This window comes from Centroberyx gerrardi, chromosome 11, assembly GCF_048128805.1.
Source record: "Centroberyx gerrardi isolate f3 chromosome 11, fCenGer3.hap1.cur.20231027, whole genome shotgun sequence".
Lineage (NCBI taxonomy): Eukaryota > Metazoa > Chordata > Actinopteri > Beryciformes > Berycidae > Centroberyx > Centroberyx gerrardi.
Window position 1 is genome coordinate 20,143,065 of NC_136007.1, and position 26,972 is coordinate 20,170,036.

Below are 26,972 nucleotides of genomic sequence, written 5' to 3' on the forward strand. Positions count from 1 at the left end.
GCAATCCTCTGTAGGAAGTCGGGGGAGAGAGTGGGGATTCAGAGCTGTGGCAGTCAGTGTGTGTTCATGGTGTTGGGAGGATCAACTGTATGCAGTGTGTGTGCTTGTGTTTGTGTTTGGGTTAGAGTAGCAAGGGTGCAGCAGAGGTAGGGATTCTGCACAATGCAAGGACGAGCGCTGAGCGGCGCCGATGGCAGGGAGTGCATCTGAGGTACAAGGAGCGCCCTGGGGGTAGGGTGGAGGACGCAGACAGGGACAGAGAGAGGAAGAGAGGAGGAGAGGAGGAGGGAGAAGAGGAGCAGAAAAGAGCAAAGGGGAGGAAGAGGGAAGAGAAGAGAGAGAGAGAGAGAGAGAGGGGGTGATCATGGCTGTCATACAGTGAGCTATAGCATATGCTATAGCGCAGAACAGAGTGGTGCGGCAGGGGGAGGACAAGCATCACTGCACAGAGGAGGGGGGTAAAGGGGAGAGACTGAAAGAAAGAGGGAGAGGTGGGGGGGGGGGAGAGGCATTCAGCTTTAGCACCTCTCTCTCCTCTGCCAGGAAGAAGAAGCACAGCGGGACGGGCCCGAGAGAAGACGCGTACACACACTCGCGCACACACACACATCCGCGGACGGGCGGCCAGGTCAACGTGTAGAGGTCAAAAGGAGCCGGTGCGGGACAAGGGCCGGGTGTACCCTCGCTGCGCCGGCCGGACGTCCACCGGAGCGCAGGCCGGTCCCGGGAGGAAGGAGAGGGGTGCGGCGGAGGAAGAGGGGCAGGATCCCCCCCAGTCGAGTCCCGTTTCTTCTTCTGACAGTTCTTCCACCTTTCCATCACCATGGGCGAGTGGACCATTTTGGAGCGGCTGCTGGAGGCGGCTGTCCAGCAGCATTCCACCATGATTGGGAGGTAAAACTTATTTTCCTGTTTTGTGTCTGTGTTCTTTTTTTCATGACCTGGGTGTCTTTGTTTTTATGTGTGTGGTATGTACTGTATGTTCTCTCAGTGGTTGGTCTCCCTGAGGACATCCCCCTTTCCTCAGGCTTGTCCCAGCGGCCCCCTCTGCTCCACTGTCCTCCATAGTCCTTCCTGCCCCCCCCCCCAATCCTTTCCTCAACCCTCCACACTCTCCTCACCCTTACTCTCTCCACACCCATCATTAGTTAAGGGATAAACTAATTGCACATAATCAATAGCAGGCTTTACTGGGCATTATGGTTAATTCAGATAGGCTCCTGTGTTGATACTACCTAATAGCCCAGCTATTGATAGATGCAGCTTGATGCTACTGGCTGCAGACCAATAGGACAGAAGGAGGAGAGGGGAGTGGGAGTGAGAGGAGAGCAGAGGTGCAGAGGATGAAAGGATGATGAGAAAGCAGGTGTAGAAGGAAGAATCAAAGGGGAGGAAATGGCTCTGAACTCAGTCTGAACTCGAGAGAGAAAAAGGAAAAAGCAAGTTCATTCTTGCCCCTCGCGACAGACACTTATTTGAATCTTGGTGAAAGTCTGAATAAATCACTTCTCATAATTTGTGTGTGAACAGACGAGCTTGTAGCTTGACTAGCAGTGGAGACATGCTTTGGGGACATACTGTAATATCTGGTGTGTGAAAAATATGCTCCATCATCTCTGTGTGATTAATCAAATTCAAAGGTGCAATTTTCCACCCATTAAACACACAGTTTAAGTGTCACATTGGGAAACCAATGCTGTATTGTTACACAGCAGTGAGGCATCAATCTGGTTTAGCCTGGGGAACATGTGGATGACCAGATTTATGATTTGAAGGTTACATTTCAGAAAAACAAAGGCAGACATGGAATTTGGCTGCACTGTTCAGTGTGAGAATAGAGGCTACTGCACTGCTGCGCTCATTAACCCAGACCACAGGTAGTCCACAACAAGGGCAAGGCCTAACCTTCTCCCCCATCCAAGTGCTTTTTTTTTTATCTCGGTGTGTGCATGTGTTCTTGCAGGGGTGTAAGTTAAAGGACTGAAAGGTGTAGGGCTTTCACTGAGTACACTATGCACTGTGTGTACACGCAACCATTAGGCTACATCCTTCAACTTAAAGAAATAGTGTAGAGCAATGTATTTATCGTATGGTAATGCTCTGTATTAGAGTGGTAGTGAAGGTGTGAGTTACATTATACAGAGCAATAACAACATTTCTGTAAGACAAGTCGACACAGGATAGGTGTAAAAGTACATTTCAGTTACTACTTTCAGAGGCAAGAGGCTAATTTCACTCATTAGTTCCTCCTCTCTGGCTGAAGGTGGGCTAATCAGTGAAATCACCTGCTGTAATCTTCGGATGGAATGAAAACCTGCATACAGTAATGCGTGCTTCCCACATTTACTTGACTTAAAATCCAGCCCTGGCAGCTGGAATCCTTAACACCATGTCAGCACAAAAAAGAGGAATACAGAAAATGAATCGTTCAACGATTCAATGAATGAACGATTTGTCAGAGGCACAGAGGCGGCTTTCGATTTGTCTGCAGCATAATGAATACTCTCATGATGTAATGGTAACTCCTTTTATCCTTAATTTGAGCAGTTGGTTGATCATGCATTTCACAGGCCCAACAAAGAAAGGGTTCCCCAGATCCCCAAAATAGATAGAATAAAACGAGCAATGCTTCGCAGGCTAAATTTGGCCTGGTCCTTTTTATATCTTCTCTTAATCTTATTGTAGATTAGAGTAGTCTACTGTATCTCTTACTCACTGTTCCAAAAACATTCAACCTCCAAAATAACATAATGTTAGATAAATTAATTGGTAACTTGAACTGGAAATTGAGTGACTGTCCTCCAGAGAGGCAGTAGTTTGTATGATGCCCACAGGACATCTCATGGTTTCATGTACTGCTGTGCTGAATACGCTGAATTGCTCGGTAAATGATCCCTATGTGTTTTGGCTTCTCGCAGACTGTGTTTGTCCTACAAGGCTCTCTAGTTGGCCCCTAGGCATTAGCTGTAACATTAGCTGCTTTCCAATGCATTTCCCTCAATCTATTCTGCTTGTCTATTCTATGTGAGCCAAGAAACCTCTCCTATAGAATCGCTATATGCATAAACAGCATTGTGCAAGGTGTTTATAGTTTCCTGGATTTCTTTTTACAGCCACCAAGGAATTTCATTCCTGTTGACTAGTTTGTTTCTCAGCAGGATATCTAAAAAAATTTATGAGTGGATTTACATGAAATTTGGTGGACTGATAGGCCTTGGGCCAAGGAGCAATTAATCAGACTTTGGTGGTGATCTGGACCTGATTTTTCCACCATTAGACAATTATTGTTTTTTAGCTATAACAATAAAACAGAGATGGAGACTTGATTCCAAATCCTAATTGTATGTTTGCAGGGTCAAGAAATCAGTTTAGCTAAGTGATAGGAATGATGCCTTTGGGTGTAACAGCAAGTTGGAGGATTGTTCAGCGTTGGCGGAGGTTTGCACTTTCTGTCTAGTTTGTGTTTGTGTGTGATGAGAGCCTTTTAAACAGTGCTGTAGGATGTCTACAATGTCTAAGCTAGCTACAATTAAGATGTTTCTTAAACCTGCAATAAGCGATATCACCTTGTAACCAAGCCTGAAATTATGAGGAGATTTCATTGATAAGCCAATATCCACACAGCAGCAGCTGTGTTGCTGTTTTCACCTCTTTTCTAAAGCTTTGTTGTCAAATTCAGCTCCGGAATTAAGCTCCTCCCGTCCATTCAGTAGCTTTTCATTTTTAAAAAACTAGCTTTGCTCCTCCCTCGCTGTTTAAAAGCAGCGCTCTCCCCTCCCGTTCCTGAAAAAACTGTCATAATGGCGGAATCGATGAAGCGAGCGAGTAAACTTGTTAAACTAGTAAACTTGCTACCTACCTCTTCACTTGTCACTGCGGGACATGTAACCTTCAGCAGGAGAAAGATCTGTCAAAGCGATACTGGTAACCGGCAACACTTCTCCGTAGGTAGATTTAGCTTTGCTATTAGCCTTTATGCAAGGTGCTTTGCAATGTTTGTCCTTAGTAGGCCTCCGTAGTGCAGTGGCTTTGCTGTGTGTTGTTTACAAATGTGTTGCGGTTTCTGTCACCCTCTAGTGGTCAGAATATTTCGCTTAAAGATGCTCTTTGATAAACAATGACTCATTCAAAGATACATTTTGTGTATTCCTCGTTCTATAGAAGCCTTACCTCTACTTTGGCACGTTTACAACTGTTTACAACTGTTTACAACTGTTTACAACTATTTACAACTGTAAACATGATTAGTCAGTGATGGAAATTATAGTCAAAGCTGGGTTATATTCACAGCTGTTATAACCCTGGGGCTCTGCACATTAGCTAGTTCACTGTGCAGCATAGGCTGTAGTGTCCAATTTACCCAAATACTAACTCTTATTCTGTGTGTTAATTAAGCTGATTAACTAATTGTTTCTTCCCTTGATGTTGACACAGACTCAAGGGGTGTGCAAACTGGGAGGGCAGAGGTAGTCTGCTCAAAGATAACGCCACAACTCGTGCTATTAGCCTAGCTAGGCATACATCAACACTAACAACAGACAAACACCAACGAGTAACCAAACAACCAGCTTTCTAATCCCAGGGAGGTTTTCAATATCATCCACTGTCATTTAGGTATGGTATTAGGAAATCAAAATCAAGTTTATTCTGATGTCATGCTCTCAAAATTTGTATAAGAGCACAGAAGAAGTGAAGCTAGCACCAGGCCCAGCGGCCCTAGGATGTGTGGGATCAAGCCTCCTTCTGGATGTATTGCAGCGCTGTATCTGGATCAAATGGGTTAGCTTAGTAATTGCAAATAAATGATATTCATACTTTCTGCAAATTGTGTGTTGACTGGCTTTTAGAGCAAAGTACCTTGTTGTTACACAACAACAACAAACTGTCTTGCTTTCTATACCCCTTTATGCTCAGTTTTTGTCACATAAATGCTGATGACACACAGCTGTATTTGCTTAGAAACAATGATACTAGTAGCCTTGATATTATTTATGATTGTCTGACATTAAATGTCTGTCATTTTTTAATAAAAAAAACAAAACATGGCAATTTGGCAACTAATATCAAACTGACAGCCAAAAATTGATTTGTAATTTTTAATGTTGGCCTATACAATAATCACGTACAAACATTTAAGTGTTGATTGTACAATTTAATATATTATTTATTTATAAATTAGGCATTTCTATCCTTTAACTTGGGAGACATTCACCTTCTCTTCCTTTCATTCACCACCTTCTTCTCTATTGGACCAGCATTTGAGCACTTTATGTCCAGTAAATGCTCTCCACCTACACATGAATAAGACCAGGTTAATCCAGTGGGGCAAATGGCTGTTTGTATGCTTTGCCAACCCTGCCTGAGATAGGGATTTGTCCAATCACTACAGACAATGGAAGGCGGTAGCCATTTCTGAGGTTTCATTTCTACAGGATTGCCATATCTTGGGTATTGTTTTGGGCTGTTTCTGTGCCTGGAGATTGTTGTGGCTCCTCTCTAGTCTTTCCTGCATTCAGGAGGTTTTATCACTGCAACCTCCCTGGTGCATGCAGTGCTTCGTGCAGGTGCTGGGCAGGTTGGACCATATGTCGGCTCTTTGACATCTGAGATGTCGCCTTAATTTCTTCAGAAAACATAGGTTACATGTTTTACTTCTCAGTCTGCCTAAAACATCAGATTTAGTTAGAAGAATCTGAATTTTCTACAAGCCCTAAAAAAAAACCTTTTCCTAATGAGGACAGAAAAAAGTGATCACTTTTCCTGGTCCATTATTCTTGAGGTGACATTTGGTGACATGATATTGTGATCTTACGTCTTACTTTGACTGAATGGGAACATATCTAAAATGAAATACTGCATATTTCCTTTTTCATATTCGTTGCAATATTGCTGACAGGGTATACTGACTTTGCAGAGGCTACAGACCACTGGTGTGCTTGTATGTGTGTGTGTGTGTGCGTGTGTGTGCGTGTGTGTGTGTGTGTGTGTGTGTGTGTGTGTGTGTGTGTGTGCGTGTGTGTGCGTGCGTGTGTGCGTGTGTGTGTGTGATCTATGTACAAGTACACCTGTGGTTGCGGTCTGTCATACAAAACATGCATTCTACCGTGAGAGGATGAAGCCTTGGGGATCCAACATTAAGTCAGTTATACACCTTGCAGGTAGGAAGGAAGAAAGAAAGGAAGGAAGTGTGTTGATGCATCTATTTCTACACTGCAATGCTGTAGTGAGGTCAGTGCCAGGGACAAGTAGAGCGAAAACAGAGGCAGAGATAATGGAGGACTAGAGTGATCTAAGAAAGATAAAATAATAAAGATTGCAGGATGGAGGGACAGAGAGGAGAGGATATAAGCTGCAGAGGCAGAACAAAAAGGGCACAAAGTGGAGAAGAGGACAGAGAGGGAGGAAAAGAAGGAAAGTTTTCCCTCTGCAGAGGCTCAGTACCGGCAGCGTTGAGAATCTGTGTCAGAACTGACTGACCCTGCTGCTGAGGACACATGTACGTGCATGTGCACACACACACACGCACACACACAAGTAAAACAATATATGTTCCTCTGCGATGATGAGGCATTTTAATAACATATAATAAGCTGATTTTTCAAGACCTATTATGTTTTTATTTGACAGTCATTTTAATGTAATGCACTTAGCTGTTTATTGACAGAGGTGAGGACAACGCCACTGTGAGATTACATGCAATATTCACTATCTGTGCACAGCACTGCAGCTCTGGCTGAATAAACAGCTCCTCTAATAAGAAGTGGGAGCTCTCTGTTGTTGAGGCAAATAAGATCAGAGTGAATTCATGTCATTTTTAAGGCATTACATGTTATATATTGCCTTTCAATCAAAGTGAGAATTTTGATAATAAAAAATGGAAACATACACATTATTTTGGTATCTATTAAAAAATGATTTATGTAGTTGATGGGAAATTCTATATTAATTTTACTTATAATAGATATAGCTATAATAGATTGATATATAATTTAAGATCCATCACTCGCTACTTGAGCATTATAAATACTTCATAAATGATGCATACAATCTCAATAAAGGGTACTTGGCCTCTAAGTTGCACCTCATGTTAAGTAATTCATTAAATATTAATAAAGATTTGACCGACCTTTCACTGTAAAGTAGCAACTGAAGTATGAGATCGCCTACTTAAATAAGTTATTGCTATTTGCAGAGAATTTAACATTATTTGACATAAAAAAAAAACCCCAAAAAACCCCAAAACAATGGATAACGCTTGAAATGGATGGGTTTCGTAAAGTTTGATGGAACCAAATCTCAATCATGGCTTGCTCTAATAGCAGGAATGTGTACAGATGGAGGAGATCTTGAAACCGGCCTGTTTGCCCTTCAAACAATTCCCTCCTAGAATGTGCTCAACCATGTGTTTTTTGTACAGAGATTTTTGCTCACCCTCCACTTCTCTTACAGTAAAACAGGTCAGGATATCCACAAGAAAGAGGTACCCTACTTTGACAAGGACACCCTACTTCTCCCAAAATAATTTAAGATTTAGGAATGTTCTCTTTTAATTGAGGGCATCATCCTGTTTAATAGTAAACAGGACCATTGATCACAGTCTGCTCTTAGGATAAAAAAAAAAGATATTCCTGGGAAGGCTGTTAAAAGATTGTGTTGTGTAGCAATATAATGCATGCTATAAATCTCCACTGTTGACAGAATTAGTAATCCATCCTCCTGTTGGGCTGGGCTTTCTTTCAGATTAAACCATTTTTCTGCACATCTTGAGATGTCATTAGTTCATTTATGCAGCAATCCCTGATGTTGAATGCTATTGATTTAACTGCTGGAGAGGGAATTTTGCCAGTAAAGCTGATCTCGGCTTTCATTCAGTACCAGCTATTATTCATTTAGACAACAGAGGTTTTTGAGACCAATTGGGGTGCGAGTAAACATGGATGGATAGAAAAGGGTGTTGATGAAATTTATATGGCATGTAGTGTTTCCCTTTACATATTGCCTAAAAATAATTCATTCCAACAATTTTCCTTCATGCATTAAAAATCCGTAATTTTGAGGAAGGTTAGATAATTTTAGAAAATGGATAATTAAGTTGCACATGTAGGTTTTTAAGGTCAGAAGACCTTTTGTAGTGGGCAAATCATCAATGCGGTGCAATGAACACTGAAGCATGTATTGGCAAGCCAAATGCTGATTGATATAGAAATGTCATAATGGGCAAATACAGATAAAGATAAACAAAAAATTGTAGACTAGGAACTTAAAGAGAAAGTAGGGCAACACATCTATTGCAGTAACAAGCTCATAAATAACCAGGGCTTAAGTGCATTTAATTGCAGTGAGTTACTTTCATAATTGTGGTGCATGACTGCAATATGAGAGGCCTAATCTACAAGCTCATTATGTGAGGGAAGTGCAGTATCTACACTAGCCTACTGCATGTGTTTTTGTACCTGCAGTGCCATTTTCTTCTTTGTAGTGTGGCAACTGTGCATCAATTAGCTTTTTATTTTCAGAGTGGACTGCTGTTTTAAAATTGCACTGCATCGATTTAGGCAATATCTTATTTCCCAGTGTACCCAAAGTCTCTCCCTGGAGGAAGGTGGCAAATCCTGGGTCCTGGTCTTAATCCCTAATGGTTTGACGGAATTAAAAGCCTCAATTTCAACTCATAGTGCATTACAGAAACTAGCAGCTATGAAAAAAAAGGTTCTAAGTGGAAATATCAGTGACAACCAGGCACCGTGACATAGGCAGATACATGAATAATCTGCCAGAAAGTCTGCAGAAGCTGTAAGGAAGCTGTGTTCTTACACAGGACCAGATATGTCTTCATGTTTCAGGGTTTAAGTCTATTTTCCTGTTGGATCAAGCGATATTTTAGTCACAACTGGATGTTTTTCCATGCAACCCAGGATGTCCAATTCTAAACTGGAATTTTCCAAGGGAAGGTTTAGGTTTCCTTAAATGCTAGTCCTTAAATGAAATGTCCAATAGTTAGACCCATAGACCCTTTGCAGAGACTGAAACAAATAGCTGCCATATTCAGTGTGGGTCTGGGGGGGAGCGGCCACTGCAAAGGTACCTGCAAAATGGCTGGTTATATTTATTCATTATTTAATATATGTTTCAGAATTATTTATACTGAAAATCTCTCAAATGACCGTAGACATCTTGGACTTTTTTATTTTTTGATGTAAATGGTTTTTGTGAGAGGCATCAGAACAAAAACAATAATAAACATTTCATGTTCACGTCAGGTCAAATTTCTTTCTATATCCTTGCCTCCTCCGGCTTTGACTCTACCCTGCCTACATGAGCTAGCCAAGTGGGCCAAAGCCTAGTCACCCGAGTCAGTGACCATTATGACTGAGGAGGTGAAGGCAATGTCAATCCCATGCTCTGCTGGTTCACTTTTGCCTGTTTGAGTATGTTACAGATTAAGAAGCATGAGGAGGCTGAGACCCTTGTTTCTTTAATAATCCATTGTATTTACAAGTGCAACAACAGTTTCCCATCTAGCTTCATCACATTCACTCTACACAATGCCATTAAAGATGAACAACATTTTCGGCCACTAGTAGCGCCAGTGGGGTCCCCGTATACAGCAAAAACACGTATCACATGGCTTTCAAGCACGTGCACGAGAACGTATGAACACGCCACGGAGCCGTTCCAGGTTGTTTTTCCTCTCTGTTCACTCAATAACCATGTCAGCAGAAGAAAGAACACAACTGAGTTGGGAGAGCAAAGTGAGTGGAGAAAACTCACGGATAAAAGGAGACACCATATTAATACTGGAGACGCTTTTGATCGCTGGAAAGGTGAAGTTAGAGAAAGCATTTACGCAGACGTAGCATTCTTCTTACTCAACTGGTCAGTTAGCATAAACAACATTGAGATATTATAAGTGCAGCTACAATGGAGTTTGAGAGCAAAAAAATGTCAACTATGTTAAAGATGAATGGCCAACGTCGGGTTTTGGTGTCAGTCCCTCTGAATGAAAGAACAAAGGCTTCTTTCCAGAGCCGGCAGTGTGCACCGACAGTCAACAGTCATACAGGGAGAAATCCATCATGGAAGAGGCAGAGAGACCAATTTCTCTACACACAGAATGCAATGCAGCCACAAGACATGTTGTGTTTTCAGTAAGGAGCATGACTCACTTTTTCTTACTGGAAAAACTCACTATCTTGCTCTGCTGTCACTATCACTGTCACTATTTCTTTCTCCAGCAACATGTACAACCAACAGCTGAATGCAACTTCAACTGAACTGCAAGTCCAGGCATGTAAGGCATTGTGGGAAGTATAGGAAATCACTAACTGAAGTAGAAGTAGACTAGACGAGGCAGGTTGAGGGAAAGTGGGCACACCAGAAAGGTAAATTTGAACACTTCATCACAAAATTGATGAGATATAACAGTGTAAGAGTATCTGCGGGTGGAATTTTCCTTTAAACATCACATGCAGAGTAGCTTCTTTCTTCAAGTGAAGGTCCATTTGTGACTACATTTTCTAAAGTTATGAGCTAAAATAGGCTCCAGACATATGTGGTTTGATTTGGGCAAGCTGGGGTACGGAGCATTGGGTACTGCCCTACCGTGACCGATGACATTTAGCCAGTGATAGAATAAGCCTAATCTTCTCTGTCAATGTCCTGCTTCAAAGTAGAATCATCTGCTCTCGGTGGAACGAAATAGTTTTTTCATTCACATAAAACTTGAATCCTCCATTTCGCATTGGATAATAAAAATTCCTCCAAGTGTAATTCAAGGATCAAGATCCACAGATAGCAAGAATTGCTATGACATACATTACAATGTGAATGTGTGTGTGCAGAACCTTGCTGTAGATCATCCTCTTGTACAATCCTCAATATTTTATACTGAAAACCTCTCTGTGTTTTTTTCCCCCAAGTCAAATGTGTTGATCACTAAGGGAACTACAGATGAAAAGCATTTTGACTAACTCTGGCATATTTAATGCTTATTAATATGCACTGTCCCTGTCAAATAAACTGATTAAATAAATAAAATAAATAAGAAACTGTCATTGCTCCAAATATTGAATAACCACCATGTGATTTATGGAATATTTTGAAATCGTATATTGATGCACTCAGCAAAATGTGCTGGTAAGGAACCAGGGGAAAATGCTGATATCAGTCTTTTGAAGGTTCTTAACTTTCAAATTATTTTAGATACAAGAACCTTTGCATAATGTTTGTCTTAGGTAGCTTGAATTTAGACTTAATTATGAATATGAAATTAACGGGTAAAATTAAGGTAATTTCGGATGGCAGAAAGACAAATGGGGTGGAGGAAAGCTGCGTCTGGTACAGACTGCATTATTGTCATGTATGGTTAGGCATGTAATCAGTTTCTAGAAAAAAGTGTCATCTGTGGTGTATATCTGTTACAATAAATTAGTTAGAAATCAAGTTGAAAACATTAATAGTCCACAGGCTATTTAACAGGCAGGTTAACGAAATGTATTAATTCCAGTTCATGTATCTGAAGATTTTAGCACATTTCTGACATTTAATTTGCTTATCAAAGCTGGTAAATTATTATCACAAATCAAGTCTTGTGACATGTTCAGGTCTGTCTCAGCCCAAATACAATGGAGGCAGTCACCTGTTGAGTCTTTTCCAAAGAGTTTTCTCTATTTCCTCTTCTATTCCTGAAAATTGTTGGAAGCCATTGCCTTGAGAGGCTTTTCTTGGCGAGTGAGATAATTATACCTCCATGTGTTGACTCTGTTTTGGCCAAAAGGAAATGTACAGAAGGAAAGGGCTGACACTTTTCATGATTCTTCTCTGAAATCACAAATGTCAGAGGTCTTCTACTAAACATTTATGTTTAATAGTCTCAGTAGTTATGAAAACACCATTGATGTCAGGCCAGAAGTAAACAAACCGCTTCAATTGAAGACATGACTGACCAATAAAGATGTCGGTGAGTGACACACTGATTAGTGACTGCACACCTGCTGATAGAGGGCTTTCAACAAAATAGAGCTATAGTTACAAACTGATTATCATAAAATACGCATTATCATGATTTTAAGTTGGGCTTAAAGCCACAAATCCAGTCATTTTTATTTTATTGGTATGATGATTAAATTTGGCAACAGTGGTGAAGTTGGGGAGCAGTATTCGTCACAGCAGGCCTTTGTGCACCTCAGGCGATTGCATGCGTTCTGATACGTGGGCAAGACCTGGAACTATTACAATTTTGAGAGAGAAACAGTCGATGGGGGTGGGGGGGAAAGAAATGTCTGCAGTCTGATAGCAAGTAATTAAGCCACCTCATTTCTCTGCTTGGTAAGGTCTTCACTCGTTATGTGCTGCCATCAGCAATCAGTGGAGCTTATTATCGAGAGCGGCGCCACATGAGTGGGAAGAATATTTTCACTCAGGGTCTCCAATATGCATTCCTATAGATAATACTGGAGTACTGCTTGTGCCCCTGCAAGTGCACCTTTAAATGTCTGTTAGCCTCTGCTCACATACAGTACAGGGTGCTTTTTATTCACAACGTGTGAGTGTGTGTGTGTGTGTGTGTGTGTGTGTGTGTTTCCCTGTGCATCTGCTGTTGTGCTTGGGGCCATTGTTGTCCCTGGAGGCTGACAGCAGCAGCTGCTGAATGGATGTGTGTGTGTGTGTATGAGTGTGTGTGAAAGCCTCTGGGAGAGCCAGGGCCTGCATGTCCAGCCAACACACCAGCTAAAGAGGAACTACCATTACACTATACACACAATCTTACAGGTCAAACAGCAGCACATGGATCAGTTACACAGGTAAACTGGGCTGAAATTCCCCTCACATTTCAACTGATACTCTGCACTTCAACTTAAGAGTCAAATACCAAACCAAGTGTCACTGTCCTGTCACTAATGGCTCATTGTATATTCTAACAAGCCCAGAGTCAACTTGTTGTCTGTCATGCAACATCCAGTGACAAGACTAAAAATTAGTTCTAGAAATTGATGACAGAGAGTTCTAGAAATTGATGACAGAGAGGAAAGAACAATCAAAGCATTTTTCTTTTGCTGGAAAATCATAACAGGATAACAATGGAGGGGATGTGAGAAAATGGCTTCCACTGTGGGCAATTAAGGGACAGTTGATAGCAATTATATCTGATAGTACAGCTTTTATCATAAAATGTTCTCTGCAGTCTACTCTCTTCTTCCATGGATCTCTGCTCCTACAGTTCCTGTCAACTTTCTGCCGTCCTGTGCAGCACCAGCGCCTTCAGTTTCACGATGATTGACAGGCTGGAGGCGGCACCACATTGACTTCAAGCCTAAAGCCTGTCTCATAAGGACATGAAATGTTCAACAAATATTGTCTGATTATTTTGATATTAATTGCACATTGGTAAAGACCATAATATAACGTAATAACATTGTCAGCTATCAGACCCTTTCTTTTAAAAATGTGTAGGAGAGGACTCTATTGGAAGCTTGAGTCCATGCAATTAGATTACATCCAGTACATCCAAAAATAGAAATAACATAGTCATCAAATGAAATGTATTTATAAAAATATGTGAAACATTAGTAGTCTAAAACAAGTAGTCTGGCATTACACAACTAACTATACCAAGAGATTTCAGTTTGACTCATATACTGTATATTCACATGCCATGCAGTGAAGTATTGTCTCTTTGTAGATTCCTTGCTCTCCTGGTCGTTCCTCTACATAAACAGTGAATGGTATGATGTCACTTGTTGTGTTATAATGAAAATGCTGGATCTCAATGCCAAGACGCATCATTCAGCCAAGGTTTTTCAAAATCAGGCAGAGAGTTTCCAAGATACAGCATATGAGCCTAATCCACGGATAAAGACTGATCCACTTTCATTCAAAAGCAGCAATTCTATTAAAACCCTCAGTACAGTATTGGATCTGGAACGTCCGCAAAAGTGTGGTGAACACCCTTAGCTTCTCTAGGATGCCCTTCAAGAAGAGGGCAGCTAAATGAGGAGATGAGCGTTGAGTGATGAGACTCTTCAAGTGAGAAATCTGCAGTTAGAGACACTATAAGCTACAAAGAAGTTTGGTGGTTTGGTGCCTGTTTCTTTTTCCTTTTTTCTTTTTGTATAGACTCAATATGTGGCCTTATTTTCATATTCTGCCTTTGGGTTTGAGATCCTAACAATTCTAAAATCTTTTTGATCATTTACGGCGGTTATTGAATATTCTGCCGGTTAGGCCCTTGGGGTTCTCCTGCCTCAGTCTGCTCTAATGTATGGGCTCGTTACTCTGCAGGACTTAAAACACTGATGTTTGCAGATAACCTTCTTTCACTGCTTTCTGCTAATGCAGCAATCTGCTCCGTGCTGATTATCCTGTTACCCAGCAGTAGAATACACACAGGCGCACACACACACACAAACAAGGGCGCGTGCACACACATACACACACACACACACATACTGTACACACACTCATACACACACTCATGCCCGTGTGCAAACACACACACACCACAACACCCCATACTTGCAGCGTCTTGGAATGCAATTCCTTAAACACATATCCAAACTGCCCAACAAACAAGTATACACTGCATATATGCTGTGGATGGGAAAAGTTTGTCCAAAGTAAATATATAAGTCCGCTAAGGTCAGAATATTCTAACTGTGGAGGTAATATACATATATTCATATGTTTTTGTCTTTTTATTACAATCACTAGTGGTGACAGCAAGTGGATCAAGCTGCACCAAGTAAACTGCAGCACTGCAGTCACAGACTGATGTATATCAGAGTATTAGCTGGACTTACCAAGACAGACAGACAGACAGACAGACAGACAGACAGACAGACAGACAGACGGTGTTCAGTGGTAAATGAGGAGGCACAGAACACCAAGAAGAGATTGATCCCATTAACATAACTCAGCTAGTTAAACAAGTGTGAATGTCCTGCAGAGATTCCATAACATTGATTATTCCCTCTAATAATAAAATATGAACATCTTACTCAAGTGTGCATGCCATTTGATGTTCTACACTTCTTGATTATAAACAATTAACTTACTATCTAAGACCAGTCTATCAGCATTCGAAGCTGCAGATCCACACTGAGACATCACGACAAGCTTTGCCATAGTTTCATGTTTCCTATTCTATTTGAACGGATAATTGCATCTCAGTAAGCAGCGTCTGCCAAAGAGCTGCATCTCAATAAGCAGTATCTGTCAAATGGCTCTTTTTACTGCAGAGAAACATCAATATCAGCCCTTCAGTCAACTGAGCCGCGGTCCAACCACCAGAGCAGGGAAACGCATCTGGCACACAGTCCTCAACATGCACACGCATCGTTTTAGCGTGTGACTGCATGTCTGCATGTACAGCACATACGTGCATTTAATTTCTGAAACGGAGCTTTTTTTTCTGTTACATTTCCAAACACACTGAAAGTCAGTGTAGCGTACACACTCGCAGCTGCTCCAAGCACAGACGGCCGGACGCGTTTGCCATCTTGCACAAGGCATACACATGGCTGGCTTTCCCTCCCTGTCTCTCTCTCTCCTCCTGTCCGTCTTCCTCGCACAGAAACACACACGCATGCATTCGCAGGTGGTGCAGGAACAGTCCTGCAGCAGCATGCCGCTCTATTTTAAGACACTTCCACGCTAACACATGTTCCTCCGTCACTTCTACCATCACCTTTCTCTCTCGAGATGTCTGGCGCTCTATTTTCATGCGCTGTCTCCTCTTCCCATTCAGACACATTTCGTTTTTTTCCCCCTCCCAGACTCTCCCTGAGGAAACACAATTTCAGTTGTTTAAACATTCCTCACACTTTTGAGTTGTTGTTTATTTCTTCCATATGTCTACGTCTATTTCTCCAACTCCTTGCCTCCCTGCACTCTTTCCCTGATCCTCACCTCTCACTGGTTGCTGTGGTAACTGGCCACAAAGAGTGGGTGTGGGCATTTAGGGCTCATTTAAAGACACACCGGGGTCTCCTTTGACATCTGGACTAAAAAAAAACAAAAAAACAGGATAGCTTTTTATGTACTTTATGTACTTTATTAAGCACAGAAAACCTACTGTATATCACCCTAATAAAACAGCCTGTTCTCATACTCACACATAGCCACCATTTCCCCCAACAAACACATACTACACAGAGAAAACATCTTCAATCTTCAATCTCCCCCAAAAGAGTTCATTCAGCATTACAAGTACATACATGTAACACAGTCTCAGACAAATCACAAAAACTCCATTAAAGTCCACCTGTGATGGCAAAGTGTTCATGTAGAGTCAACTGTAAATCCCCTGTCCAAGAAACTCCTGTCACTAATGTAACCTGAAACCTCAGAGAGTCCTGAAGTTCAGGGTTGGACTGGCAAAAGTCCGTAGCTGCCAGTCTCCTGTCACGGCCTACACTCTCACAAATGGAAACCAATGAGGCTCACCTTCTCCCCTGTGGCCGGTTGAGGCCATCAGCGGCCCAAACACTGACTTCAGTGCCGTTCCCCTCAGCTTCTTCAACAGTGTCATGATGTCAGACCAGTTGTGCTATTAGCTCCCTTGGGGGCTCGCTCCCTTCTCTCTGTCCCTTCGGTTGCCTTAGGTGGCCTAGTGTTGTGATGCGTCTCCTCATAGTGAACGAGTGGGTCTTAAATAATTGGCTCCTCTCACACACAAGGCCCATGCTTCGCAGTCCCCCACACAGCCACTGCATTGTGGCATAAATACCAGGGAGCCCCATGATGTGCAGGCTCTCCTCACTCATCAGAAAACGCTGACAGTGCAGCCGCAAACCCCCCAGCCTTGCTCCGCAGTGCCCATGCTGGATCGACACCAGAAGATAACGGTGTAGTACAGCAGTCTCTCAGCAACCTTGACAAGCAGCTGCTCTGCTCTCCTGATCCGCCGGCCACTGGCCTCCATTCTGCACTGATACATACTGCAGCGCCGCACTAATGATGCCCAACTAGAACAAGCTCACCTATTTCCTCTTTAAGTCCTGCAAGAGGCCACCTGTAGGGTTCAGCATAGCTAACAGCCATGACGACACCACTAGGTTGTTAATAATCAGCACCCACCCTCTGTATGACCCTTGGGACAGGAGCCACCGCCATTTTGCCGGTATTAAGGCCAATGGCTGCAGCGTTCCCTGACGGTCCCTTTTGACCAAGCACTCAAGGTACACCCCTAAAAGCTCGCCTGGCAACCGTGACACTGTGCCTCCTAACCACTGACCCATATAATAGTGCCTTGCTCTTCCCTCTCTTGACCACCCAGTTAAGAGAGAGAGAGAGAGAGAGAGAGAGAGAGAGAGAGAGAGAGAAAACAGGCCATGTGTACTGTCGACATATTTAGAAAATCCCACTGGTATCTGCTTTCAGAGTTTTATGGAACCAGACCTTTGACTGTTATTACTGTACAGCCTGTGACAGAAGAACTAATCATTTACAAAACTCAGAATGTTTGAATACTTAATATATGTTTAAAATTGTATGCAACAATGCATTGATTTACGAAGAAGAATGAAGAATGGGTGGAATTATTATTATTATTGGAAAATACTAACAGTGAATTTTTGACATAGGCAATATAATATAGTGTATTATCACTAATGGCAGTCATACAGATTATTCACTATTCTGCTTCATATAAAGTCTTCTACTTGATGGGATTTTTGGACCGATAACATCCCAACCGCACCGTTCACCTTCCTCTCTCATGTAGTGAGGCAGACTCTAGAAAATACTGTTTCTCAAATCACTGGATAAAATAAGATAAAAGCATGAGTGACAATCTGTTTTAGCATGCATCACACACAAATACAGTTGGGCTGATGTTAATGCGCTGTTCCATTTCAGCTCAGCAGTGAAGACAAGTGTTAAATCACCTTTATCTCCTGACAACCACTCCTTTTTTTAGCCTCTCATGATTAGTGAGCTCATGTGTGCGTGTTATCTAGAGCGCAACAACTCCACCCTTCTACAGCGCTGCACTTTGCCGCAGCAGATGAGTGACAACACACACACACACACACACACACACACACATACACACACAGAGTATACAGATACACACTTGCACACATCTGATAAATACGTCCTTGGCCTGAGAACTGCTATTGTTTCCATTAATTTGAAGTGGTTGAGTGTACAAGGTGTACATAAGCGTGTCCTTTAGTCTCAGAAGAACCAATACTCTCAAACACACAAACATACAAAAACAACATCTAAACACCAGTCAGGGTATGTTAAACTGAGACTTGCAATCAATTATATTGTTTTGTCAAAATTCTGCCTAGATATGATCCTGAATCTTTGTGCAATTCTTCTGCATAAACTGACAAGATGTCTTTCTTCTCTTTCACCTCCTCCCCTCCCTAACCCCTTCTCCCCTCTCCCTCTCCTTCCGTCTCTCTGCAGGATCCTGCTGACAGTGGTGGTGATTTTCCGTATTCTAATAGTAGGCATCGTGGGCGAGAAAGTATATGAGGATGAGCAGATCATGTTCATCTGTAACACCATGCAGCCTGGCTGTAACCAGGCATGTTACGACAAGGCCTTCCCTATCTCACACATCCGCTACTGGGTCTTCCAGATCATCTTGGTGTGCACGCCCAGCCTGTGCTTCATCACATACTCTGTTCACCAGTCTGCCAAACAGCGTGACCGCAGCTACTCTTTCCTGCATCCCTACATGGATCACCATGGTCACGGTCACCACGGGCGCCATGACCATCACGCTCGCAAGCTCCGCAACATCAACGGCATCCTGGTGCAAAACCCCGACAGCAGTAAGGAGGATCACGACTGCCTGGAGGTCAAGGAGATCCCGAACGCGCCCCGGGGACTCACGCACACCAAGAGCGCTAAGGTGCGGCGGCAGGAAGGCATCTCCCGCTTCTACGTCATCCAGGTTGTGTTCCGAAACGCGCTGGAGATCGGCTTCTTGGCCGGCCAGTACTTCCTGTATGGCTTCAATGTGCCGGGGATGTTCGAGTGCGATCGCTACCCCTGTGTGAAGGAGGTGGAGTGCTACGTGTCTCGGCCCACAGAAAAGACCGTGTTTCTGGTCTTTATGTTCGCAGTAAGTGGCATCTGCGTGCTGCTCAACCTGGCCGAGCTCAACCACCTTGGCTGGAGGAAGATAAAGACGGCCATCCGAGGGGTGCAGGCCCGCAGGAAGTCCATCTGCGAAGTGCGCAAGAAGGATGTGTCACACCTGTCCCAGGCCCCCAACCTGGGCAGGACCCAGTCTAGCGAGTCAGCCTACGTCTGACAGAGGCTCCTCTGCCTGGGGGCTCCCGGACCTCTCGATCTCTGGAGAAGAGCTTTTCCCTGGCCCAGAACCCCCTATCATTAGGGCACGAACCTAAACTCACCACTGCAACATTATTCAGGAGCATAGAGACACTCTGTAGTCATGATGAAGCATCAACTCACAAATTAGTGTTTTTGACACTTCAAGAGACAAGAATAAACTTCCTAAAGAGGCAACTGTGTTGCTGTAACAAAACTTGATGGGGAGTTCTGCTCTGCCTAGGTGACACTAGGTGCCTTCAAAGAGAACACAACAGATATAAAACACAGAGATAAAATTGAGTAATTATGAATAATATTGAAATACTGTAAGGCTAGCTCTGAGGTTGAAGTATCTGAAGTCTTTCATCATTTGCCTTTGCTGTAGGTCAAAAATAATCCCCTCATTTTCCAAGTATGTGTGCATATGCAAGAGCTTAAGCGTGTGCATGCATGCGCATGTGTGTGTGGGAAAATAAGCCTACGTCTGACTTGAGTCAGAAAATGGAATGCTAAGCTAATTTGAGCTGCTGAGGGAATGAAAACCTTATTTCCGATTGTTTGTTCATATTCTGCAGGTAAATTTACTCAGAGGGCAAACAAGGGACAAGCACCTTTTTTTAATCACCCTCTAAGAAACTTAAACAGCTAAAAAGTAAAGACAGCACTAAAGCTATACATCAGCATAAACTGGAACACTGATTTGCTGTCCCAGTGCCAGGCTTTCCCTAAAAATTTTCACTATTCCACATATTATTTGCTGCATTAGGCGGCGATCAGACTGGAGACTTTGAAAATGCACATTGCCCCGGAGCACTCGCTAGCAATTTGGCAACCAAGCGATTGTTGCTATGCTACCACAGAAAACACAGTCAAAAGGTTCACCTTCAAACAGTATGTTACACACCACAATGCTCCCAATGCCTGCAAGGCATGCTGTTTACTCTGAATCCATTGAAAACATTTAAGAAATGTATGCTAGTGTTTCCACTTTGGCTTGTCAGTGTGATCGCCGTCTAAAAGGATGAATGGAATTCCTTATAGATTTTCCTTTTTTCCATTAAACAGGAAAGAGTACTATATTCACAAATATTTTCATGTACAACCACAAGCTTTTTTCTTCACAAGAAAATTTGGTGCCATATTTCAAAGTTACTGTACATAGATGAAATGTAATAATTACACTTAGCCTTTTCCCTATGCGGTATAGGTGGGTTTTACATGGAGGGGGAATGGGGATTTGGGTGGTGATGAAGATTAATCATAGATTGCCAGCTTTAACAATATGTATTATTAATGTGCTCTTTGTTAAGCCTTCGTCCTCTAATGGAGACTATATGTTCCAAAAAGTGTTTTTCCCCCTATGGACTTTGAAAAAGGCATGTTACTGAAGCATTAATAGAATGGATAGATTATGACATGTAACTTAAAAAAGAGACTGTTTTATTTATTTGCATCCTGCTCCTGTGAAATGTAATACTCAGCATGCATTAAGATGAAAAATGATATATGAGATATGAACATAGCACCCCGTTGTGGGAATATGGGGAGTGAATACCTGAAAGGCTCCAGAATTGCAGCAATAATAATATCTATGTGAAAAAACAAACAAACAAAAAAAAAAAACATGAATAAATTATTATGCAAAAACTGACATCATTTCTGCTGTACAGTGTTTAACAAACATGAACGTAAATCCAGTGTTACTGACTGTGCGCTGCTGGCATTTCACCTTTTTTTTCATTATGTAAATCGTTCAAATGTGAGATTACTATATCACTAGGTGTAGTTTAATACCAGACACATACTAAAGAAATACTACTACTGCTGCTTCTTCTACTACTAACACTTCTACTACTACTGCTACTACTACTACTGATGCTGCTACTTCTACTACTAACACTGCTAACTACTACTATTGCTACTACTACTACTGCTGCTGCTGCTATTACTACTACTAACACTACTGCTACTACTGGTACTACTACTACTAGTAGCCTACTACTTGCCTTGGTCCCATAATCCACTGTGTGCACAGATCACACAAACAGAAGAATATTTCCCCATCCGTCCCAAAACACTTCAAGCTGGCTCTGGCTTGGATCAAACCCAAACATTGACAAAAAGCGTAAATCTCAACCCCGGTGCTTTGATTTTTCCTTTTATGTGGTTGGCTTTGATGGAGGCTTACGTTACGGCTTGTGTCCCCACCAGAGAGTCAGTTCCCAACCTGTGGTGCAGAACGGACGGGCACCCAACCAAAGGTGTTGGGTCTTATCGATGAAGAGAAGGCCTGGCCAGTCCAGCAGGAGTGAAGTTAGGCATTAGTCTGCTACAGTCTGATGGAGAGACCCTCAGGCCAGCCAGCTGTCCGGAAAGTGGGATCAAAACAAGTAGCTTTCCATATGTCTGCTGCTTAGGATTACTGTCACTTTAACTCACTGGTAGATCAGTAGTGGAAAAAAAATACTGTATGTACTTGATTCTCTCACTTTCACTGGTCATGACGCACTCTCTTTACACAACAGTGTGTGCATTTAACATGAAACACAGCTTTTCATGCAGTACACAATGCATGTGTATTGCAGGGATACAATGCAGTGCTTTTAGCTGCACAGATTCAAAACCTGGTTAAACATCTATTATTCAATACTGAGAAACGATACATCTCTGAGAGGGTAGGTTGCATTAGTGTACTCTGGAGTTCCAGCTGATAAATTATAGATATTTAACCAGTTCAGTTCCATGATATGACAGAATAAAACTCCTGACCAGAGTGAATTTATCATCAAACTCTGCATGGACTTTTCACTGTAACTCTTACTGTAATGCTAATTTACACGGACAACTTCCCTCCTCTTGGAGTGAATTCTTCATATGAATCTCAGCAGAGCTTTATATTTCACAAGATCTTTGAAAAATCTAATGATGATACTCATACTATGGTTTATCTGGCTGGACAGGTAGGAAGGTACTTTAAGTTATGAGAGCAGCAGTGATCTCAAACCTGATGATTTCAGTAATAAGCGAGGTTACTTGGGGGGAGAGAGGAGAAAGGTGTGGGGGGGTGGTGAACCTTTTACTGTTATTAAACCTTCAGTCAGTAGAGGCGGCATGTGGCTAAATCCTGGGGGGGACACTGGAAGCAGAGTGAGAATAGAGGAGGGGGACAAGGGTGATGGAGAGGTGTGTAATAAAGTTGATGCCTGATAGGATGTAGAGTAATGAATTTGGGGTTATTCATTCACTTAAAGGCCACGCTGTGTCCTTATTGATATGTGGATCGCAGTGATTGACTCTGCTGTGTGTGATATACATTCTAAACAACAAGCATCCCCCCCCCCCTCTCTCTCTCACACACACACACACACACACACACACACACACACACACACACACACACACACAGAGAGTCAATAAATGCCTAAACAAAAGCATTGCTGAGGATGTAGCCAGGCTGGTTGCTGTGGTGACAGGAGGACAGTAATGATGTTAAGCACCGCAGAGACTACTGTAGTGAAGGACAGCAGCGGCAGCCGGCGGAGACAGCACTGCACCATCTCTACCACCGCCGCTCCGCACCAGCATGTCAACCTACACAATACGTTCAGGTTCACTTTCATTCACAGTAAAAGTTACAAACATGCTCGGATGCGTTTTATTTTACAATGTAGAAGATATGGGCTAACTACCAGGTACTCACACTAAATACCTGGTAATGAGAAACTACAACTGTCATCATAAATGATTAAAATGAATAACGGTATGGTGTAAAAAAGGGATAATAGAGCAGAAACTGTAGGTGTATTATGCAGTGTTAACTACCAGATACAAATGGCTTAATAGCCTATAATAGCCTACTAATAGGAACTATGGCTGATGGCATAACATGGAAGAAATGACAGGATGCATCTTCTTACCTGCATCTTACCTGTACAATGACTAAGAAAATACCAACTAGCAATGGCATACAGTGGCTTATTACTTAGAGGAGTTCCACCTCACATATTGCTTTTGCATTATTTTCACTTACTTTTACTTACTGTGATTATGTGTATGATGATAATGCAGTAGGTATGAGTACTACTGGCATTACTGTCGTACACATAATCACAATAAAGAAAGCCGTATTAAATATTGTGGCTTTTATAAAAGGTTACCTATGTGTGTGTATTGCATTTCTACAATGTAATGTACAAGAATAAAAAGAGGAGAAAGCAAAAAAATAGATTGCTTTCTATTTAGTTCTTTGGTTACCACAAGAGTTAGCATGGCAACCCATTCCAGTGCAGTCATGCTTTACATATTCAGATTGCTTGGTTGAAACTACACATTGTGTAATTGTCATTATACAATGGGTGATCTGTCATTTTAGCTGTATAGTTCTGAGTCACAACATAACGTCATGTAAAGAGAACAGTGGGAAATGTTGGCATTTCCCTAATGGAAATCTTTTTTCAGTACTTATACACACAATTTACATTAGATTTGTACACTTGGTGCTTAGGGAGACTTTCATTAGGTTTTTACAGCATGTTATTGAGCACTTAACTGCACTTAACACTTTTCTAGTGGTTAATACACAGATTGATTCACTGAAATATGGACAATATAAAGTGTTACCATACATTTTAATTTTACTTAAAAAAGAAACAATTCATATAACTGTTTCAATACATGCAAACAAGCTCCAGAGAGTTTGGCTAAGACTAAATGAAAGTATTGGTACAGCAAATCTCTTACTCCCTCTCTCAATTTCAATTTTCTTTTCTTTTTTCAATTTCACTGTGCTTTATTGGCATGAAACAATGTGGCCAAAGCATCAAGATAAATATTAATGTTATATTATATTCCCTGCCCTGTGTATCAGTTTAACTCTATGTGTGTGTGTGCATGTGTGCGTGCGTGTGTGTGTGTGTGTGTGTGTGTGTGTGTATGTGTATGTGTGTGTGTTCATTGGTCACTCACCGTTCCTCAGGTTGTGATAAGTTGCAACAAACTGCAGCCAGATCTGCTGTGTTTGCTTCTCCTAGTACAGTTCTCAATTTTTAATGATGATCAAGCTCTTTGAAGTGGGGGACTTGGGAGCTGAAGTTGTTAAAGTATATCTTTCTCTTTCTCTTTCTCTTTCTCTTTCTCTTTCTTTCTCATGGTCTCTCTCTCTCAACACAACATCTTATCTTGGACTAGGATCTTCAGCTAAACAGCTTTATGACAATATTTGTATTTGTTCCCAAGCCTATTTTTCATCCTCATTGGGATTCTGCACAGCTGTATGTTTCAGCTTTGGCTGTCATGACTGCCTACAGTAAGATTCATGCAGGTGTTTCTATATCTACAGATGATCATTTTGATGTGACTCAATGCCCACATACCGCCGCATTTGCATGCACAGACGTATAGAACAAAAGCATAACTACAATTTAAAAGTTCACATTACCTGCTTAGTCATGCATTAAAGCATGCAAATTGGCTGTTTACCCCAGTGTGCACTCACAGGAATGGTTAGGGGCATTGTATGTTTATGAATCTGAAATAGAGGGAAGAAAGTTAAACATGATTGGGAGGCTAGCATGCCAGAGAAGAATTAGAAATAGAACAAATGAATAAAACAAATTTAACGAGATGGCCCTTGACAAAAAAAAACAAAACACGACACATTCCAACTTGCATTGCGAGCTATCTATTTTAAAACAGGCGAGTGTCTGCTGCCTAATAGAATATGGATGGGCAGGCTGGTTCATCCCAACAGATGAGCCATATGCTGGCTTCAGCTCAGATAATTTCCACTGGAGTGGATTAGGGAATTCATTAACCCTAGTCGTCAGCTATGAGAAAGTATGAATGACCTAGGAGACAAAACCTGAACATCAATAGAGTAGAATATTTTACAAATATTTAACAGATACTATAATGTTTTAAATGTGTTCACTAATTAGAAGTAAAGTGTAATCCTGGTGAGTGTAACCATCATCAGAACATCATCAAAGTGTATGTACGCAGTGACATTACACCACAAAACTACTGCGGCACTGAAGGTGTCCAAGGATAATAATATCAGACAAAACACTGACTTCAATGCAGCACCACAAATCTCCATAGTCAGAGAATCATATAAATATTGAACTATCCAGTACAATTACACACAAACCACCATATATTTACTCAAATAAAATCAATAAAACTGAACTAACACAGCCTGTCTCTGGCAGCTCCACTCCCTGATTCCTTCTACACAAATCCCTTTTCTGTGTGCTGTTATTATACCTGGGGTCCAGTATCCAGAGCAGATCTGTCAGGAATGACGCTCAGCTTCCTCTGGTGCTCTCTGATTTGAGCAATACTCCCTGAATACTCATCCCATCTGCTACTCTCTTTTACTAAAAACTCTCACCACTGCTCACCTTAGCTTCCCTCATCTGTGAAAGTTTTATCCACCTGGTGTGGCTTGGTGCTCTTCAGTATCAGTCATAGGTCACACCTTATTTGGATAGTCTAATGCTGATACCCAATTTGCTATCAAGTGACTATAATGTGTCACGAAAAAGTATACAGGGTTTCAGGTGATACTCACAATAGTGTGAAGAATAGTCTATAGATATTGAATGTCTGGGTTAGGGTTAATGGTTAGGGTTAGGTTTAAAAATGAGGTCAGGGTTACATAGTCTGTATGGGACTTCCTGACCTATTTTAGTTCTGTGATCAATTGCTGAACTAAATGAGCTTTGTCCAAATAGATCTGTAGAGGAAATCCATAGGTACCAAGGTACTTGTCCCACATCTGCAGTGGCACCTTGCCTGTCTCAGTTTAACTCAAGAGATGGTTTCTTCATACTGAGCAACCAAATCTGACATTTGTTTTTGGTAGCTTGTCTCGGAGCCAGCGGCCCACACTGAGGAGCGTGATCACTGGGAAACCATTTTCTCATAAACTGTGCCGGTGTCAGTTTTAACATTCACATCAAATGGGTTCTTTGGTGGTAGTGTGCTTTCTGTGGCTACACTGTTCCCCTCTTTGTGTCAGTCTTTTAGTGTAAAGGCCTGGCAGGTGGAGCAGTATTTTTTTCAAAGCCCTTATGTCCCATTTTGTAACATCTGACACGTAGACCCTTTTATAAGCAGTGATCTTGAGCTTCATGACTGCAGGGACTCAAGAGTTCAGTGGACTCACCTTCCTCCTCGAGTCACTGAGTCATTTTTTGACCCTACAATGAAAGGATCTACTCTAGAAGGAGAATCACTTCGCCTAGCGAGGCTGAATCGGTGTTAGCAGGTTTATTGGCATTGACTATCCGTTCCCAGGCATTCACACTCGCCTCTAAATCAAATTTTGATGTGCTCTGTGCCCTTCTCTCCCCGGCCGATTCACATTGTTGTCCTTTATTGTTATCCCGGTGATGAGATCGCCCTCGGAGGACACCCATTCTGTTATTTCTCTCCTGTGTTCCTCGGATCTTTCCCTCTCTGCTTCTCCACTCACTCACAAAGATGAAATTGGAGTTGATCTATTCTTCTCTAGAGCTGGCTCCTCTCTGTTTCCCCTCTTAATGTCTCAGACCATCAATGTATGTCCTTCTCCATTCTCCTGTGACTTGGTCTCCCCTCATGTTATCTCTACTTGGCACAATCTGCTCTCTCTCTCTGCCCTTCCTCCCTCTCTTTCTCCATCTGGTCCTCTC

The 26,972-nt window shown here is 42.0% G+C and overlaps 1 protein-coding gene across 1 annotated transcript; it reads left to right on the top strand.

The window, feature by feature from the left end:
- Window positions 1–823: 823 nt before the first annotated feature.
- LOC139925276 (gap junction delta-2 protein-like) lies at window positions 824–19,273 on the top strand. Its single transcript, XM_071916574.2, has 2 exons — window positions 824–894; window positions 18,418–19,273. The coding sequence occupies exons 1-2, from the start codon at window positions 824–826 to the stop codon at window positions 19,271–19,273; spliced, it is 927 nt and encodes a 308-aa protein (XP_071772675.1).
- Window positions 19,274–26,972: the final 7,699 nt, after the last annotated feature.

Coding starts and splice junctions, on each gene's coding strand:
- LOC139925276 (XM_071916574.2), top strand. CDS start 824: ATGGGCGAGTGGACCATTTTGGAGCGGCTGCTGGAGGCGGCTGTCCAG. Junction 895..18,417: donor CATTCCACCATGATTGGGAG/GTAAAACTTATT, acceptor GTCTCTCTGCAG/GATCCTGCTGACAGTGGTGG.